Here is a 17,739-nt window from a genome sequence, read left to right as displayed (position 1 = left end):
CGCCAGGCCCATGCAGCCCAGCAAGCCCCCCATCCGCGTTGCCACTGCCCGGGTGGGTTGGACCCTTGCAGAAACCTGTTCTCGAAGCTTTGATGCTCTGAAGTCAGAACTCGTACTAATCAGTCCGCATACGTAAGCAGGTTGCCGAGGGGACACGGACGGCGGGAAACTGCCGCAGGCCCAGATTTCAAGCTGGGCCCTTGGCCCTTGTGCTCAAACTTATCGGGAAGTCTGCAGGAAGCAGTTAGTGTACAAAATCCATCCAAAATCCAAACCCTGAGGGGGTTTATGCAGCTGGAGAGCAGTGGACATTGTTGGGGACACACGCCGGCCGCTCCTTCACACGGCGGCCTGGGAGGCTGCCGTGCCCTGTGCCGGCCCACCCGGGCACCAGCTGGGCAGCCTCCACCGGGGGACACCCGCCTCTCTGGACCGCCTGGGGGGCCGCCATGGGGGCAAGCACAGACCCAGCCGACCCGGCAGGGGGTCCCCGCCCCTGCCTGACTTCGCCTGCGGGCCCGTCCCTGCTTGATGTGTAAGAGGGTGAGTGTGGACGTGGTCGTGTGTGAGAGCGAGTGTGTGGGCACGTGTGTGGGTGTCTGTGTCCCCAAGCAGGCACGTGTGTGTGTATAAGCACGTGGACGTGTGTGCAGGAGCCTGTGCGTGCATGATCACATGTGTGCACGAGCGTGAGCCCGCGTGCGTGCACGAGTGTGAGCCTGTGTGCGTGCACGAGTGTAAGCCTGTGTGCGTGCACTCTGGCCCTCCCAGGCTCCTCCCTCCATTCTTTGCCCCCCCCCGCCCCGCGTATCTCTTGGTGAAGCCCAGCACCCACGCAGGGGCTCTTCTGTTCAGCCAACAGTGCGGATGTGATGAACGTGGGACCTCCCTGCCCTGTGCCCCTTCCCCTGCCCCAGCCTCAGGTCTGAAAACAGACAGGCTCACCCAAGAACCCACCAGGGCGCCTGAGCCTGGTGACTCCACCTGCCTGTTGAGGGTCAGGTGTCCCTCGCCCGAGTGTTTGGAGGTCCGATGGCCCTGGGGGGCCGAGACACCCGCTTCCTGCCCCATAGAAGAAGCCCTCTTCCTCCCCGGGCTCAGGAGCCGGCACAGACAGCTGTAAAGTCACCGCTTTCCCCGCATCTCCGTATCTGATCAGGAACACCAGTGGTCGGTGGTCTCCAGGGCACATGGCCCCGAACACCAGTGTGAGCCCTTCCGTGACTGCCCGTGTCCCGCCAACCGCGGGCGTGTGGGGTTCCGAGGCCAGTTCTGCACACGCCGGCTTCACAGAGCCATCGGACGCCCCGTGCACGCATCCGACTAGTCCTCATGTGTACACGGATGGTGCTGTGGGCAGGGGAGCGTCTCCCTCGTCCGCGTCACACCCGCCCGCGAAGCCGCGTTCGTTCCGACGCTTGTTGTCCGCCTCGCCCTCCTCACACGGCCGCCTCCCTTCACACCAGCAGCCCACATTCCGCAGAAAGCCCTGCCCCGACCCCCCGCTCATGGCCCCAAACTCCCGCTCACTCCCAGCTTGGGAACAGAGGGCGAGCATCGTTAGTCTGTAGGTGTCAACGTCTCAGACGGCCCGTCCTGGCTGGGGAACGTAAACCCGAAGACGATTACTGTCCTAGAACATTCTAAAGGGATATGTTCTGAGTGTGGGGAAGAAAAAGCAACATACACTCCATACGGCCTGTGGGCTTTAGCAAAGCCCCCTCGGACGCCACGGGGCCGTGGGATCGGGCTCCCTGTGCCCCTCCTGCCGCAAAGACTTACCCCTGAATCCAGGGGGGCCCCTCTCTCCCGGAGGGCCTCTCAGGCCAGGCTGTCCAGGCACTCCAGCATCTCCTCGGGGCCCAGGTTGGGCTCCCAGAACTTCTCCGGGCAGGCCCCTGTCCCCTGGGGGCCCGATGGGGCCCGGCAGACCGGAGGGACCCGGGAGACCGTCCGCACCAGGAAGGCCCGCTGCACCTTTGGATCCTCGGGGCCCCACGAACCCTGGAAGAAAACATGTGTCGTTCCCATACCTGGAGGTTAGCATCGTGACGGGCCAAGGGAGGCCCCAGAAAGGGGCTGCAAACAGCAAGTGTGCCGTCGGGGGTCTCAGCTCAAGGCCTTGCCCACCGGGGCCCACAGCGTTCTCTCCCACTCCGCCATCTGGCGTAGCCCCACAACGTCGCTCCAGTGCAGAAGGCCTCTAGAACCGTCTGCTTCTTGGGCCCGAATCTCCCCAATCCAGAGCGGGCCAGCAGCCCTTGCAGGGCTTGGGTGCCCTCCTGGGCTGTCTGCGGAGTGACCAGCAGAGTGGAGTCGATGACCCGAAGGCCTTGTGCCTCCGGGGACAGTCTCAGAAGAGAGCACCACAGCTTTGCCCTCAAAACATTCCTCATCAACCAGAGAAAATGGTCCTGCACACCTGTCTCTTTTCTTGCAGGAGCCGAGGGGTCAGCAGAAGAGCAGTGACAGAAAGCTCAAGAATTTTTAATTTCCCAACCAGAGAACAAAGTGGTCATCAAGTCCGTGTTGGCAGATTCTAAGTGTCCAAAGACGAGAGAGCTGGGGCCCCCACGTCCCACGTGGTCCCCTCCCAAACCTATGGGGCTGTGTGGGGGTCCGACCCTGCCTTACCTGGGGGTCCTGGGAATCCTTCACGACCTGGGTCTCCGGGGAGACCCTTGAGCCCTGGTGCTCCGTCTGCTCCCGAGAGTCCCGGTGTCCCTTGGAGGCCCTTGGCCCCTAAATAGCCCAAAGAAAGCACAATACACATCAGCGCCCCAAGAGCGAACCCTCGCAGCAGGTCTGTGGGACTTATGTGGTCCTTGGGACCCTCCGAAAAGACAAGCTGCGGGATGTCAGCCCGGAGGGCGCCTCTGACGGCTGGCCACGCCCACCGCGGACCCCACCGACCCCCGCTGCCCATGGATGGCCGCGGAGGCCTGGGCGCCCGCAGAGGTGAAGCTCTGTGCGGCAGGAACCCTCTCTTCCAGCCAGGGCTGAGTGAGGGGTCAGTTTTCACGCATCTTCCATGGCGAGGAGGAAAAGCCGCTTCCCTACACGCGTGATCACGGTCTGCGGTAGCAGGTCATGGTCGCGGGACTCCGTGACGTCCACGCGCGTGGAGGAGGGCAGGGCAGCAGGAAGAGGAGCCGAGAGCGACAGTGACAGTGAAGACACAGAGAAGCAGGGACAGGCCTCTGGCTTACCTGTGGGGCCTGGGGGTCCCGGCAGGCCTGGCGACCCCTTGGGGCCTCTGACGCAACCTGGGAAGGGGGAGGAATGGGGCTGAGCGGGGCGGCCTCTCACGCCCACCCTCACAGCTTCCCGTGCCGCCAAGGGCAGAAGCGGCTGCCAACAAAACCAGCTGCGGTTTTATGAGAGTCATTTAATGATTTGATTAATCACATTCCAGCGTAAAGAAAGGCCCAATTTCTTTGTGTAATGACATAAATGCCAGTGCAGTCGGTCCCGTCAAATCAACCGGGGACCGTGCTGGCGATGTTACCCGCACACTGAGGGCCGTCGCCGGGGCCCGACCGGGCACTCCGGGGCCGTCCCAGTCTGCCAGCGGCACCGCCTGGCTCTCCTCCGGAGATGTCCCCAGTCGCAGGAGACAGCCCGCGGCCGCCAAAGGAATCATTCAATCTCTCCTTTGTGAGTCTCGATGCCTCCAGAATCAGCCATGGCACTGAGCTGCTGTGAGCCCCCAAACACGGAACCCGCTGCAGCCACTTGCCATGGGTTGGGGTGGCGGAGGGCAGGGGCACCCCGGGGGGTGCTGTCATCTGGCCTCTAAGGGAGACCCTTGCAGGTCTTCATGTGGGGCTCCGTCTATGTGCTTGGGATCTGGCCTCTTCCACTGCCTTGGGGTCCCCGGGGTGGCCCAGCCAGGCCATCAGGATGAAGAATATGGGGGTTGGGGGGGCACAGGCTCCGGCCTGCAGGGTCTCCCATTTGGGGGCCTCCCATCAGCTCCCTGAAGGCTCCGCAGTGCCCACCCTGCACCCTTACCCCGAGCGCCCTGCCACGTCCACAGGGTCTCAGAGCACCCTACTGTCTGTGCGGACCTCTTCAAAATCCTCACCCCTTGTGCCCTGGACTTATCGTGCCTTCCCATGGGGGTCCCTCAGTACACCCTCGAGGTGGGGCGGCTCAGCCCCCAACGGGATCTCTCCCGTCCCTTCTGCCATCTCTGGGCCTCGGCTCGGGGGTCACATGTCTCCCTCTTGTCTGCCAGCCCCGGTTCTTCACAGCAGTGCTCAGTGCTCGACCCCGCTCTCCGCTGGCAGGGGTCGGACCCCTCCTGAAGCAATCCCCACGCAGACGGTAGCGTGACCACACTTATCCGCTGAGTTCTCGCTGGGCGGTGGGCTGCTGCTTCCCATCAGTAGGAACCCGGGGCGCGATGCGTTATCACGCTTGCCCGGCTTTTGACGACCAGCCGCCGCAGAGGGCACGCCCACCCCAAGCCTGGCACGGTCTGCATTTCCTCCTGCGGCTCTGCACTTGCCGCAGGCGCCCACAGCCATCGTGACGGGTCGCGTAGCTCATAAACCCAACGTTCCCGTGTCCCAGAGCACCCCGGTCTCCGTAACCATACCTGGCTGCACGGTCTCCTGTCCGTCACCTCCGATGGGCCTTTTCACGCCTGTGTCACAGTCTGGGGACAAGACACACGCAGGGATGAGGCGGCTGGGACTTAGGGACCCTGCGGGTGCGCGCGGGGGAGGCCGGGCTGGCAGGGGAGCTGGGCCCACCGCTGAGCGTCTGTGCAGAGCCCCCGTGCCCCGGCACCCGAGGGAGAGCCCAGCCCAGTGTGACCAGAATCTGGGGGCCTGGAGGCCCCGTAGTCAGGGTCACTTGAACATGCCAAGAACTGAGAGCGTGATACGTGTCCCCACAGGAGCCCCAGGGAGGTCTCAGTTTGCCAAAGGACAGTTGGGGCCAGTGTCCTGTGACAGAATGATCAAATGATCAAAGAGGGTGCCCCTTCATACCTATTTGTCCTGGAGTACCAGGGGGCCCGGGGGGACCGGGAAAGCCTGGTGGTCCGGGTAGTCCGGCGTCTCCGGGGAAACCACGCTCGCCTTTGGGGCCGGGGAGGCCCAGTCCTTGGGGGCCCCTGTCTCCTGCAGCGCCCTTCGTGCCTGGTGCTCCTGGGTAACCTGAGTCCCCTGGGGGGCCTTTGATGCCATCGCCCTGTGTGAAAATTCAGTTTTTCTCTTAAAAATCATGTCAACCTCAAAGGCTGCCACACCCCAGTTCTCTTTCCCGCTCCCCCGAGTGGGTGTGATGGACACAGAGCAGCAGGATGGCGGACGTTAACAGGCATCTGCCGTCAGGGCCTGGCCAAGCACAGGAATCAGGTTTTTGGTCAATCCCGGGGACACTGAGGGAGACAGTCCGGGAGGCACATGGTCTGTTTCCTGTGCTCTTCCCAAGCCTCTGGCGTCCCCTTGGCCCGGACCTTCGTGCACAGAAGGTTCTGTGGGAGCAGTTAGGCACGGGTTTGGGTTAACAGGAGCGGGAACACGGGTTCTGCTGCTGTGATCGGGCATCGGGACGCAGCCGCTATTCACCGGGACCACCCATCATTGAAGGAAAGAAAGTCCTTGATTTGGACCAGAGCGAGCGTCGTGCTCACTGCGGTGAGGAGGCGAGGCGGCCTCGCAGACGTGGGGGCTCCCCGTGCATGGACGTGCCCAGCAGGTGCAGAAGGAGGGCGGCGTGGGGCAGTACAAGGGGGCTGAGGTCAGTGGGGGCAGACGGGACCCACTGGGACCCAAGTCACGCTCGGACGGTTGTGCCACGTGAACTCTTTGTGGAAACAGTTTTCAGGGTCGTCATTCAAACAGCAGTACGAGGTTCTGGAGAATCGGATGTTTTCCAAGGGCGGGGAGGAGGCTCTGAGAGCCGGCCGGTGCCGTGGCGGGCACGAGCTGCATGGAGCAGCGCGGCTTGGGCTGGGAGTGAGGCCGACAAGCTGGTGCGGGGACCCGCGTCCCCTGCGAGATGCTGGGGTCCTGACCCCGGCTCGAGAATGGGGCTGCTCTGGAAACGGGGTCTGTGAGGGCCATCAGGGTAAGGGGAGGTGAGTGTCCCACAGACGGGGGACGTGCACACAGAGACAGCACGCACGGGGGTAGATGTGAAGACTCGGGCGGAGGACAGCCGTCCACGAGCCCAGGGACACCAAGGCCACCGGAGCCTCGGGAGAGGCTGCGGCGGGTTCTGCCAGGGGCTGCGTTGCAGACGCCCGTTCGGGGCTCCCGCAGGGGACTCTCTGCTCACGCTAAGCGTCACGTGCGCCCTCGGGGCGTGACGTCCGGCTCACCTCCCCGTCTCCTCACCAGCAGGCCTGGGGTCCTTCCAACAGCCCAGGCCGTGCTGGCTGGAGTCAGTGTGGGGTGAAGGTTGAGACCACCCCGGGCCTGGGCGGCGCCAGCCCCCACTCTCTGCCGCCGTCACGCTACTCACCGGAGGGCCTGGGAGGCCTGGGAATCCGTCCAGCCCGTCGCGCCCGGGGACACCGTCGTCACCTTTCAGTCCCGGCACACCCGGGACCCCCGGGTGTCCCCGCTCACCTGGGAGAGGGTTTGCAGGTGAGGCCACTCTGGCGAGAGCGGCCACGGGAGGACTGTGGGGCCAGGGACTGCCGCCCCCAGAGACTGACCTTTGGTGGTGACTGCTCGGGAGTCCCCCTTCAGCCCTTTGGGCCCGGGAGGTCCCATGTGGCCAGGTGCGCCCTGTGGAGACAAGCACACAAGGTCGTCCTCTCTCATTCTGTTAAGGACACCTGGGAAGATGGTGAGTTTCACTGCACACGACTTGGAGCCCTCACCCGTCACCGAGCCCAGCGCGGCCCCAAACACCTTTCTGCCTCGGGAGAATATCCCGTCTCCGGCTGTCCGCTTTGGTGGCCACCAACCGCAGGCGCTCAGTGAGCACTAGAAGGTGGCCGGTGAGACTGACTTTTAAACTTCAAATAATCAAAACGTAACGGAAGTAGCCACATGCGGCTGCGTCGCGAAGACCAGAACCTCGCTGGTCCCGGTGTGGTCTGCGGACCAGCTGCATCGGCCCCGCGGGAGCCCGTCAGAAACACGGACCTCGGGCCAGACCCGGCTCGGAACCAGAATCTGTATTTCAACCCGCTCCCAGGGATTCACATACTCGTGACCTTCTGAGAAGCAACAGCCTCAGACGAACACAAGGTTGCTGACTCCTAACGACGTCGCTGAGACTCGAGGAGGCATGAAGCCTCCCAGGTACGAAGGACACTTGCGTTTGTTCAGGACTGACAGCAACGGAGTCCTTTGTGGACAGCGTCTTCCTGACCGAGGTTAAGGCTGGAGGAAAGCGTCGCACTTTAGAGACAAGCCGAGTGCAGGAACGCTCGGGTCTCGGTCGTGAAGCCTAGCGGAGGTCTCCCGATGAGCGGAGACGAGAGGTCAGGGTGTTCTGTGTGTGCTTGTTGCTGGCAAATCTTGGTTGTCATTTGCAAGAACACGGGAGATCTTTGTGTCGCTCTAATTAAATGGAATGTCCTGAAAAATCCAACACTTACTTGATTTATTGATTTAGTTCTTGGCAGAAAAGGGCCAGATTCTTCCCGTGTCCGGGAGAACGCGTAGCAGCCAGCGCTCAGTATGCAGGGGCCGGGCCAACGGAGCGACAGAGGGGCCCCTTTCCCGACGGACTCCCGACTTCACAAGCTCTCGCAGACTCGATTGGTACGATCGTCAAAAAACCGGAAAAGCATCGCAGGCATTCCTGCTGCTGCAGGGTCGCCGGACCCATGAGCATACAATGCAATGCGAGGCGACAAACACAGTGTCAGAGGTCCTCCGACCAAAATGCCGTGGGCGAGGGCGCCCTACAGTTGGGGGAAGGTTCCAGACATTCCGGTGCGCAAAATGGGGTCCATTTGGCTTCTAGGAAAGACCTGATCAATTTGTAAACAACCAAAGATCCCACCAGTTTTGCCTCGCAAGTTTGCTCTCTCACTACCTACGCGTCACACACACAGACGGCCAGGAGCTGGGGACAGTATCATTTTTAAGCCAGGATACGGCATCGCACCTGCTGTTTTCAGTCAGATAAACTGTGTTCTGAGCGACCGTGCGGGCCTGGAGCGGACTGTGGTGGAGCTCCCAAGCCGCAGACCCGTTGGGAGCGACCCCCTCCCTGGCCACCTGTCCCCCCTGTCCCAGGTCACGGAGCCAGATCGCTCTAACCGCCCTTGGCCCTGGGTCCCAAGCAATTTTTCCTCTATTGCTGGGTAAGTAAACTGAAAACTATAAATCTCTTGCAGCTCTCTTTTTAAGTAAAACAAATAAATGAGTAAATAACAAAGCATATTTTCTTTGCCTTTATCTGAAACCGGCTTTGAAATCTTCGGTTAAAACCTGTCACTGCAGGAAGACCTACAGACGCTCTTTTCACGGGCGTGGAATGAAGTCTGCTCCGCTGATACACGCGGAACCCACCGGCCGGGACATCCCTGCCTTCCTGGGAACTCACGGCTAACCTGGAGGCCTCACTTCTTACCCGTTAAGGGAGATTTCATACAATGCCGCACCGGGTCTGTACTAAATTTCAAAAGGGGAACGTTCAGTAAAGCGTTTTACATTCAAGATGCTAGTGTTTTGTTTTGTTTTCCATAAAATTCACCATTTTGAAGCATATAATCTGGTGTTTTTTCAGTATTTTCACAAGATTGTGTAATCATCGCTAATCTAATTGCAGAACAGTTTCCTCCCCGCCCCCAGGGAGACTCCTCAGCCGTGACACTCACTGCCCGTTCCCCCCATCGGCCCCTGGAGGTCCCCATCTGCCTCTGTCTCTGGAGCTGCCCGTCCTGGACTCTTCCCGCGAAGGGCATCACGTGACTTCTGCTCTTCTGGGACGGTCTCCTCCCACTCGGCATGTTTCTGGGCTCCCCCCACCGTAGCGGGTACCCGAGCTCCTGTCCCTCCTGGGGCTGAGTGACATTCCGCTGTGTGGGGACGCTGCCTTTGCTTAGCCGTTTGCCAGCTGATGGACGTTTCTGTCGTCTCTGCCTCTCGGCTTCTGCCAGCAGCAGGCTTGGAACATCTGGGTACGGTTTCTGCGTGGACGTGTGTTTCGTGCCCTCCGAGGTTCCCAGGGGCGGGCCTCCTGGGGCTCACGGTAACTCTGCCTCTGACTTTCCAGGGAAACCTCAAACCATTTCCCACAGTGGCCGTGCTGTTCCCCTTCTCACCAGGACACATTCTCGAGTTCCTTCTGGAGCACATGGCCTTTCTGAATGGGGCATGGGGCACGTGAGGCTCGCTGGTCTGGGTCTGTGTTCACCTCAAACAGAAGCTGTCCAGGACGTCCCATCAGCTTCCCTAGAACCGGGGTCTCACCTTGAACCCGGGGAACCCGGGGATGCCGTGCTGGCCGGGGTCTCCTTGGCTCCCTTTCCTTCCTGGCTCTCCATTGATGCCGGGAAGGCCCTTGGGTCCTGGGAACCCTGGGAGCCCCGGGACGAACTGATCACCCTCCGCGCACTTACAGTCCCCGGCGTCCCCTGCAGCGGGAGGCAGAGGGAAAGACTCGTTATTTCCTCATGGGGCGCGTGCTAGACACCCTTCCCATCTGTGCGGGGCGACGGAAGTCAGGGTGGCGGGGGCCGGAGCGGCGAGGAGGCATCCCGGGACCTTGTCTGCTCCCGTGCCCGGTGGGGACTGTTTCCGAGATGAGGAGCAGGCGTCCTTCCTTGGGGTACGGAGTCCTGCCCTGTCTCCCCAAGATTAGCTGAACAACACACTGTTTACAGAGGAGTGTGTGTGTGTGTGTGTGTGTGTGTGTGGCTGAGAGCAGGGCCTTCTGGGCCTGGGGCTGGGGGGAGCCAGCGTTCCAGGGTCTGGGGTAACAGGGGAGCCCTGGGGAGGGTGCCTGGCTGGAGCCACGGCTCAGAGGCCAAGACCCTGGGTGGGAGGGATGAAACACTCATCGTCCCTTCTCCGTCGTGCTGTGGTGGGGCCCCGGGAACCACTGCTGGTGGCACAGGTGACAGGAGGTGGCTCACGGGGCGAGGGGATACAGCCTTCCACGGCGTCTGATTCCTACGGCTGGCCCCACCCACCGCGGGCTGCCCACATCCCCGCATATCCCCACGTGCCACCAAGTCAGGGCGTGTGGCTCAGGGCCACCGGGGCTGGCCCTGCTCCAGAAAGGCGACGTAGTTCTTTACTAGGAACCCCTCGCTCTGCTTGTTCGACCGCACCGCTCCCACCAACTGGGGGCAAGTGCTGGAGACCCTGCTTCGTCCTGTCCCCACTGGTGATGAGTCCCTAACTCAGGGAGGCGGGGAGGACAAGCTGTGATGACACAGTGGTCACACTTTCTGGAACTGTCTACAGGGCTTGTGACACTGGGCTGAGCACTTAGAAGAATCATCAGCTTCAGCCCGAGGCATCACTGCTCCTCTTTTCCGTCCCTACTGGGCTCTGCACCCCCAGAAGGGTCCGTGACGAAGGGATGGCAGAGATGGGAGGAGTGAGGGTCACCGCAGGGCTGGGTGCCCCGAGGCAGCAGCACGGGACCCAGGAGTGCTTTCCCCACCTTCCTCCGGCACTCGCGATGCGACAGTCCGTACCTTTCCATCCTTTCTGTCCGCGAGCGCCTGGGAAGCCAGAAGGCCCAGGGAAGCCCACCTTCCCTTCTGTTCCTTTAAGGCCGAAAAGGAAACCTACGGAGAGAACCCAGGGAGGGCCCATGAGTGCCGCGCCGAGACCCCACCTCTCCCTGCACCCAGGGTTGGAAGGGTCACTGTTCGGGTCCCCCAACAGAGGACCCAGCTCCATTCCAGGACAGTCCCCGGGGATATTGGGAGAAGCAAGAGCCTACTCTGCAGTCTTCCTTTGGGAGGGAGACATAAAAGCCTTTGCTGTGAAGACCTTTCTTGCAGTCCAAGGAAATGTTTTCATGTTTCAGCCACGTATTTTATTCTATTTAAAAAAAATTTTTTTTTTCGTTTCTTAAGATTTTTTTTTTACTAATTATACTTTGATTTTAGCCTCCCATATATTTTGAAACACTGAATATTAAACACGTTCTTTTATAATAATTAAAAAGAGTGATTTTCTTGTCCACAAGAAGTCTGCAGGCGTTCGCAGACGGAGGGACACAGGACTTCACGCTGTTTCTCTGAAATCCACCACATGTTTTCTGTATGTCCTGAGACTCCTATTCCAAGACCCACAGCACCTGGGGCTCCCCAAAAGACAAAATCCCAAACAAACCAAGATATGGAAATGACCTTGGTTCCCTACGGGGGTTCCCCGGAGCAGGTGCACGCGTGGGTCTGCGTGGTGAACGCAGACGACTTGGGACCCTCTGACTTCCCACCCCCTTCCAGACGCTCACCCCCAGTGTCCGGGATCAGGGCCCCCCCGGAGGTCCTGCCGCGTCTCCAGGCTCCCAGAGCTCCGAGCAAGGATACGGGAAGCCCAAGGAACGGGAGCTCAAGCCCGCGCATCGCCCCGCGGTTTCTCAACAGCAGCGCCACCTCGTGGCGGGGACGGGGCATCGCGCCCGGGAACCGTGCTGATGGGCAAGGATGGGCATGTCCCCCAGAGCCTGTCCTCGCCGACAAACCTCGCGGTGCTCACAGCGCCAGACCCAGAACCCCCAACGCCCTGAAACACCTGCTGTCATCCCCACCCCGTGGTACCTGGGGGCGGCGAGAAAGAGGCCACCAAGAGAGCCGGGAGGGGAGCAAACACGGATTTTAAGGGCATTTGCTCTGCTTGGAGAAGCAACACCAGACGCGGAGCTCAGTCCGAACGCTCCTAAGTAAGGGGGCGGGTCCTCCTGCCCCGCGCTCTTTGGCCTCTCCGCACCCTGAAGACAGTATCCGTCCTTCATGCACGGATGTGTCCAACACATCCAGCCCTGGCTAGCCCTGTGGTACCCCGGAGCCACGTACATGGAACACTGGAGGCGACACGGCGGACGCTCGGGGTGCTAACAGGCGGGTGGGGGTGGGGCAGGCACATAATCCTAAACAAACCAGTCCGAATCTCAAGGACGGCCTGGGCTGTGGGGCTTTCAGATAGCAGCGGAGAAAGCCCATTTCAAATGGCCGAGGACAGTCCTTTCTAGGACCAGAGCCTCGGACTGGAGAGGAAGAGACAGTGGCTGAAGGCGGGCACTGGGGACCGTGCCAGAGACAGCAGGAGTGTGTCCGGGAGCCCCTGAGGTGGGGGGAAGCCGGGCATCGAGGGGAGGCGAAGGGGCCATGCCAGGGCCGTGGATTTGACCCCAAGGGCAGAGTTGTTTTTTTAAAGTAGGCTCCACGTCGGGCTTGAACTCACGACCCTGAGATCACGACTGGAAGCTGGGATCACGAGTCGGAGGTTTAACCGGCTGAGGCACCCAGGGCCCTCAAGAATTCTGAGGAGGGAAGTGGCAGGAACGCGCAGGTTAGAGATCTACCTGCCCCCGCCTGCCCCCTGCGGAGAGTCGAGCAAAGAGAGAAAGAGGAGAGGCCGGTCGTGAGTGGGCTACACGGTCCACGGTCTACCCGGCAGGTCCACGGCAGGTGCCGTGCTGGCTTCAGGGAGGGCAGGCGGTGAGCAGAGGGCAGTGGACGGAGCCAAGAGGCAGAGGCGTCCCGGCTGCTGGCAACTGAGGTGTCTGCGGGGCGCCCGGGGTTGTGGCCCGAGCTCCCGGGTCTGCGGGGAGGGGCGAGGCCCCGTTCAGGGCAGGTCGGGCAGGGGCCTGGGCGGCAGGAGACCCAGAGTTCAGTTGGATGCACGAAGCTCCGAGACATCTGTGAGACAGGCAGGGTGGCCACGGGACAGGCCGACTGTCTGAGTGAGTCTGGGGCCCAGTGCAGGCCTGGGTCGGACACACGGGGAGAGCTGGGCCGAGTCTGGGCTTCACCTGGAGAAGCCGCACGGTCCAGCCAAGCGGAGGGCCCAGAGACGAGGGTCCGAGAGTGAACTTTGAGGGACTCTCGTCTCCCCAGCGGTGCAGGAGGGACGGGGGGGGGGCAGCAAAAGCCCCTCCAGAACAGCCGTGAGCTAGGAGGGGAAGGACAGAGCGGCATTGCGGAAGGCCCTCGAGGAAGGGGTGGGCTGCGTCCCCCGTGGAGCAGGACGGCACCCCTGGGACGTGCACCCGGTCCCTGGCCACCAGGTCAAGGGCGCTCAGGCTTCGGAGGACCTCGTGGGCTTTATTTTCACCTCCACACCGTCTGGATGTTGTGAGAAGCGCAGCGGACAGGGAGGCACTCAGTCATGGTGTCTTGGGGATGCGGGGTTTGAGTCTGGCACAGAGCCAGTCCCCGCCGGCGAGCCCCACGGCCATCCCACGGCGCATCCTCCCTCTTTGCTGGGTTTCACCTGACACGCTCGTGATTCCACCGTCGGGGCAGCGGAGCACCTCTCAGACGTCTGTACCACACTTCTCTGGAAGAGGCGTAACAAAGCTGGCAGAAATCTGAACTATTCTAGAAAACACTGGGACGGCCCCGACACCTGATTCCATGAACTCAGCGAGAATCACAAGCAAGTTAGCTCAGAAAGAAAACTGACGTGTAGCTCGGTTCTGTGGGAACTGCAGAAACTGAAAACGGGCTGGTTTTCATTAGCAGCCACACTAACACAGGACGGAGTGCTGTTAACAAGAAAGGAATCCAAGCATTTCATTCCAGGGGAAAAGTTGAAGAACTGTGTGGGAATCAAGGTCACTGGTATTAAATTCTGACTATGCACAAAAATGTTTTAAAAGGCCATTACGGTTGGCTACTTTTTGTACAAGAGACTGCTTAAAAAAAAAGGGATTTGGAAACAATGTGTCTCACAGGGTAAAAGAAATATTTCAAGGAGAACTTAAGTTGTATGCTTTTCCTATCTTAGGTTGATAAAATTTATTGGATACTGTTCCATGCATTTTATGGATAAAATATGCACAAGAAACTAATTTGTTTACAGAAAACCTACATTAGTAAATCACAGACTTCCTAAGCAAGATTTACAAAGCAAGATGGTGTTTGTATCTTTGGCAAAACGGAATTTAGTTACTGGAATAATGACAAGGACAAGGTTGATCGCACTCCCTTATAGAGGCAAATTTTCATGCTTTTAAAAATTTTAAACACACCCCGTCCTATTGCCAAAGGGAACACTTAGCAGATAACATTTACTCAGGAAACATAACGCTCCCAGAAAGCCCTTGGCCCTTATCACTGATGTCACAGTAATAAATATTACTTCCGGGATAAAAATACATTAAAGATAACACTGTTCAAACTCTTTGGCAAATTCCAGGGAATTATCTGCACCTAAAAATTTCCAGAAGAATGTGCGAATCTAGCTTTGCAGTTGAAGGAAAATTGGACATTTCTTGGACACTTCGACATTGACCGGAGGACACGAAGGGGCTGATGATTTTTCAACAAAAGCCGTGTGTGCACAGAGGCTCCTACCGGTCCTAGCGGCTGTCCTCCAGAGAGGACAAAGGGACGGCCGACCCGAGCCTGACCCGTACCCGAGATCAAGCCCTGTCTGTCAGCGACCTGCTGTTCTCCCTGCCTGGAGAGAAGAAGCTCAGAGATCATGGGGGCGGGAGGAGAAAACCAGGGAATTTAAAGTCAAATATTTCAAAGAGAGGCTGATAAACCACGGACGGCATCACAGAGAAAGAAACTGTGACCTCACGTTTTCTCCCAAAGCCTCGTTTCTCCCAGCTCTTGGGAGGAGATGTTCCCTTGAGCAGCTTTTACAAGGGCTGAAACCACCCTTTAAACCTGGCAGCCGACAAGATAACTGCTTTTACGGCAAAGCTCAAAGACAGACGGCACGTCCCCCGCCTCCTTGGAACATTCTCCCCGGAACGAGGAGCATGGGGACACGGGGACCTGGAAAGTCACTCTGCCCCAGGATTCATGCTGCCCCGAGGCAGCACGGGGCCCTAAGCTCAGGCTTGTCTGCTTTGTAGACGCTGCGGGTCTTGCCTCTCGGCCTTGGCCAACGGCGGCCACGTCTCATTCGAGGAACGCAGCCCCCTCTTCCGTCGACTGCCGTCGGGGGCAGCCTTGGCTGTGCGCAGGCTGAGAAGGCAGACCGTCAAGTCTGCCCCAGATCCCGGTAAGACGGAGGAGAGAGGCTACAAGTTGAGGCAGGAGGCCTCCACCCTGGAAGAAGGTGACGGAACGAAATACAAGCCGCCAGAGAGCTTCGAGCTCACACCTGCTTCCAGACCGCGCTGCTCAGTTGTTCCCCCGCACGGCTGACCTCACTGGAGCCAGAGGCGGCCGCACCCCACTGGGTAACGCCCACGGGCCTGTGGGTACCCAGCGGCTTCCCTCATCACTGGCTGTTCTGCCCGCAGCCCAGGGCGTCTGCCACACCCCCGGACAGTGCCTACTGCGTTGGTTCATGGAATTAGGTAGCACAGAAACCTGTAAGGCTCTGGCACGGGCCAGGCTGCTCTGCCGGAACCCAAGTTTCGTTCCACTTACCATCTGGTCCCGGCGGTCCGGCAGGCCCTGGGGGTCCCTGGAGTCCTGGCCTTCCATCAGTGCCCGGAGTGCCGGGGTACAGCGCGGGGACGCCGGGGTCTCCTATGAAGCCTTTGGGACCCATTTCACCTGGCAAGCCTCTCTTCCCATCTGAAAATCCAACAGCGACCACCAGCAGCATGAGATTCTCAAACGGAGCATCTGCGTCAGCGCCCGTCCCCCGCGGGCCCCAGGATCGTGGGTCTCCAACCAGCCAGCGACGTAAGGGTGGACGCTATTGGAAGACTTCGTCACCCTGTTTCACCTCAGAAGAGCCCCAGATGGTGCTGTGCGTCACGGCCCCGGCCACGAGCTCCGGCAGCCGCCCACGCCCACGCCTGTCCCGCCCACGGCATCGCGCTAGTCGCTGCCAGCCGCCAGCCCGACCCCGTGGGGGTCGCCGTCGCAGGTGGACCGCTCTCCGGGAGGCCTGCGCCCAGGTCGCTTGGGGCCACTGAGCCTCGTCTGTGAGAGCGCTGAGGGCAGGGCTGAGCGGTCAGGAAGGGGCCAGGGCCCTGTGTGGACATTGGCGGGTGGGGCACACATTTGATACCACGGGGTCAGTTACCTTCATCTCTGACCGATGTGCCGGGGAGGCCCGGGGGGCCCGGGTCTCCTGGTTCACCCCGGCTTCCTGGTTCCCCATGGGTCCCTGGGAATCCTGGGTCACCTCGGGCACCTGCAACCAAGACAGGCCCACACTCAGAACAGATCTGCCTGGGTCTGACCCTCGCTCCTCTACTCATTACACACGAGATCTTGGGCAAGTCACTTAGGTTCCGTGCCTCAGTTTCTCCACCACCAAGACAGGGCTAACATCGGTCCCCATCTTGGGGGGTGGTTAGGAAAAGTCCATCAACCAACAGGTGCGATGGCGGCAGCTGAGACCCCCGCCCGTGCCCCGTGAGCGCTGCGCAGATGCCGGCCGTCCGGCACGAGCAAGAGCTCACAAAACCCAAGTGAAACCACAGACGCTCTCGTTAGTTTGGGAGAAGAGCAAGGTGGATGGTTTGGTCATGTTGCGACCATGAGAAAGAAAAAATACAATCCTCGCCCAGCCTTCGGGGTCCGGACAAGCTCCGGCAAAGCTACTCCGCGAAGCTACGTTTATTTCCCTCTTCCCCGAGGGGGTCTGCTCAGCCTGTCGTGGTCAGCAGCCGCGCCTGCCAACGTGCCCACTCAACGCCATCGCCTTCCAGCATGGCTTTAGAAACACGAGCTGGTGAAAACGGGAAGTGGATGAATTCTGGGCTCTTGGTCAGTGACGTTTTTGAAAAATGGCCCACGTCAATTAAAAAAAAAACAAAAAAACTGTGTTCCCGAAGCCGGCAATGGCCATGTTTCAATCTTGCCATAACCACGAACAGTGCGTGGACCTCACACTCCTTTTCCTGGGGTTTCTGGCGTGGCACGCACGTCGGACTCCACAGTGAAGAGGGTGCGTGCCGGCCGTCCAGGGAGGTGCTGAGCGTGGATCCCCAACACGCTCATTACTGGGATGTATGAACTGGGGACGCAGCCAGCTTTGTGTCCGCGAGCCAAGGTGTTCTTCTCTGCGCTGCCCTGGAGAGCCATCTCTCGGGGGCTCATGGGCTCTGTCCTCTGCCTACTCTGTCCCCTGTCCTACTCCATGTTCTCAGCAATGTTGGATAAACACATGCAAATTTCCCACCACGCAGGAGAGGGGGGGTTTGACCCCTGGACACATGAAGCTGGGAGCCAGCCGATCTGCTCAGTGCAGGACGAAAATATTAGACCGTCTTGATTTTAAAACACTCAGCCTTTAAAATCTCTTTCTGATGTGTAGGACATAGTGCATATGCTTCTCAGTCTGCTCCGGTAACCTACTATCTGCCTGCACTGTCCCAGACACTGGGGAAGTCGCCGTGAACCACGACGGTGATTATCGCTGCCCCCATGGGCTCCATACAGCACCCATCAGCTACCCACAAGTGCACACACCTACAAGTCTTCAGAGGGCGCTGAAAGCATTTTTCCTTTTAACCCAGAAGGACTCACACACAAAAAGGTTCTGAGACCAATGCTCGTATCACAGAATTAGAATATTTTGGTACGATCCCGCCAGTCTGGGCGGCTGAGTAAAATAACGAGACGGGCGTTAGCCACATCACGCGCAGCACTGCTCGCTTACACTCAGGGCCCCACCGGGACAGTGGGGACATCTTCTGAGCAGTTGG

At 59.8% G+C, this 17,739-nt stretch overlaps 1 protein-coding gene and 1 long non-coding RNA gene across 3 annotated transcripts in view; one reads left to right on the top strand and one right to left on the bottom strand.

Moving 5' to 3' along the window:
• Positions 1-17,739, bottom strand: part of COL4A2 (collagen type IV alpha 2 chain) — a 154,154-nt gene that overhangs the window by 20,177 nt on the left and 116,238 nt on the right. For both annotated transcript variants that reach the window (XM_082701005.1, XM_082701006.1), the window contains 11 exons: positions 16,110-16,220; positions 15,503-15,652; positions 10,631-10,723; positions 9,396-9,559; positions 6,677-6,749; positions 6,481-6,587; positions 5,001-5,202; positions 4,604-4,663; positions 3,210-3,266; positions 2,635-2,742; positions 1,783-2,004 (listed from right to left, as the gene is read on the bottom strand). In XM_082701005.1, the coding sequence (XP_082557131.1) occupies positions 1,783-2,004; positions 2,635-2,742; positions 3,210-3,266; positions 4,604-4,663; positions 5,001-5,202; positions 6,481-6,587; positions 6,677-6,749; positions 9,396-9,559; positions 10,631-10,723; positions 15,503-15,652; positions 16,110-16,220 (1,347 nt within the window). The remainder of the gene's footprint in view (positions 1-1,782; positions 2,005-2,634; positions 2,743-3,209; positions 3,267-4,603; positions 4,664-5,000; positions 5,203-6,480; positions 6,588-6,676; positions 6,750-9,395; positions 9,560-10,630; positions 10,724-15,502; positions 15,653-16,109; positions 16,221-17,739) is intronic.
• On the top strand, positions 6,749-8,639 carry LOC309848978. The gene is made up of 2 exons (XR_014303383.1): positions 6,749-8,284; positions 8,424-8,639. It is a non-coding gene; the product is annotated as an uncharacterized lncRNA (long non-coding RNA).

This window comes from Mustela nivalis, assembly GCF_964662115.1.
Source record: "Mustela nivalis genome assembly, chromosome: 15".
In the NCBI taxonomy this organism is placed as follows: Eukaryota; Metazoa; Chordata; class Mammalia; order Carnivora; family Mustelidae; genus Mustela; species Mustela nivalis.
Note: the sequence above shows the minus strand (reverse complement) of the source record. Positions and strands in the feature narration are given on the sequence as shown.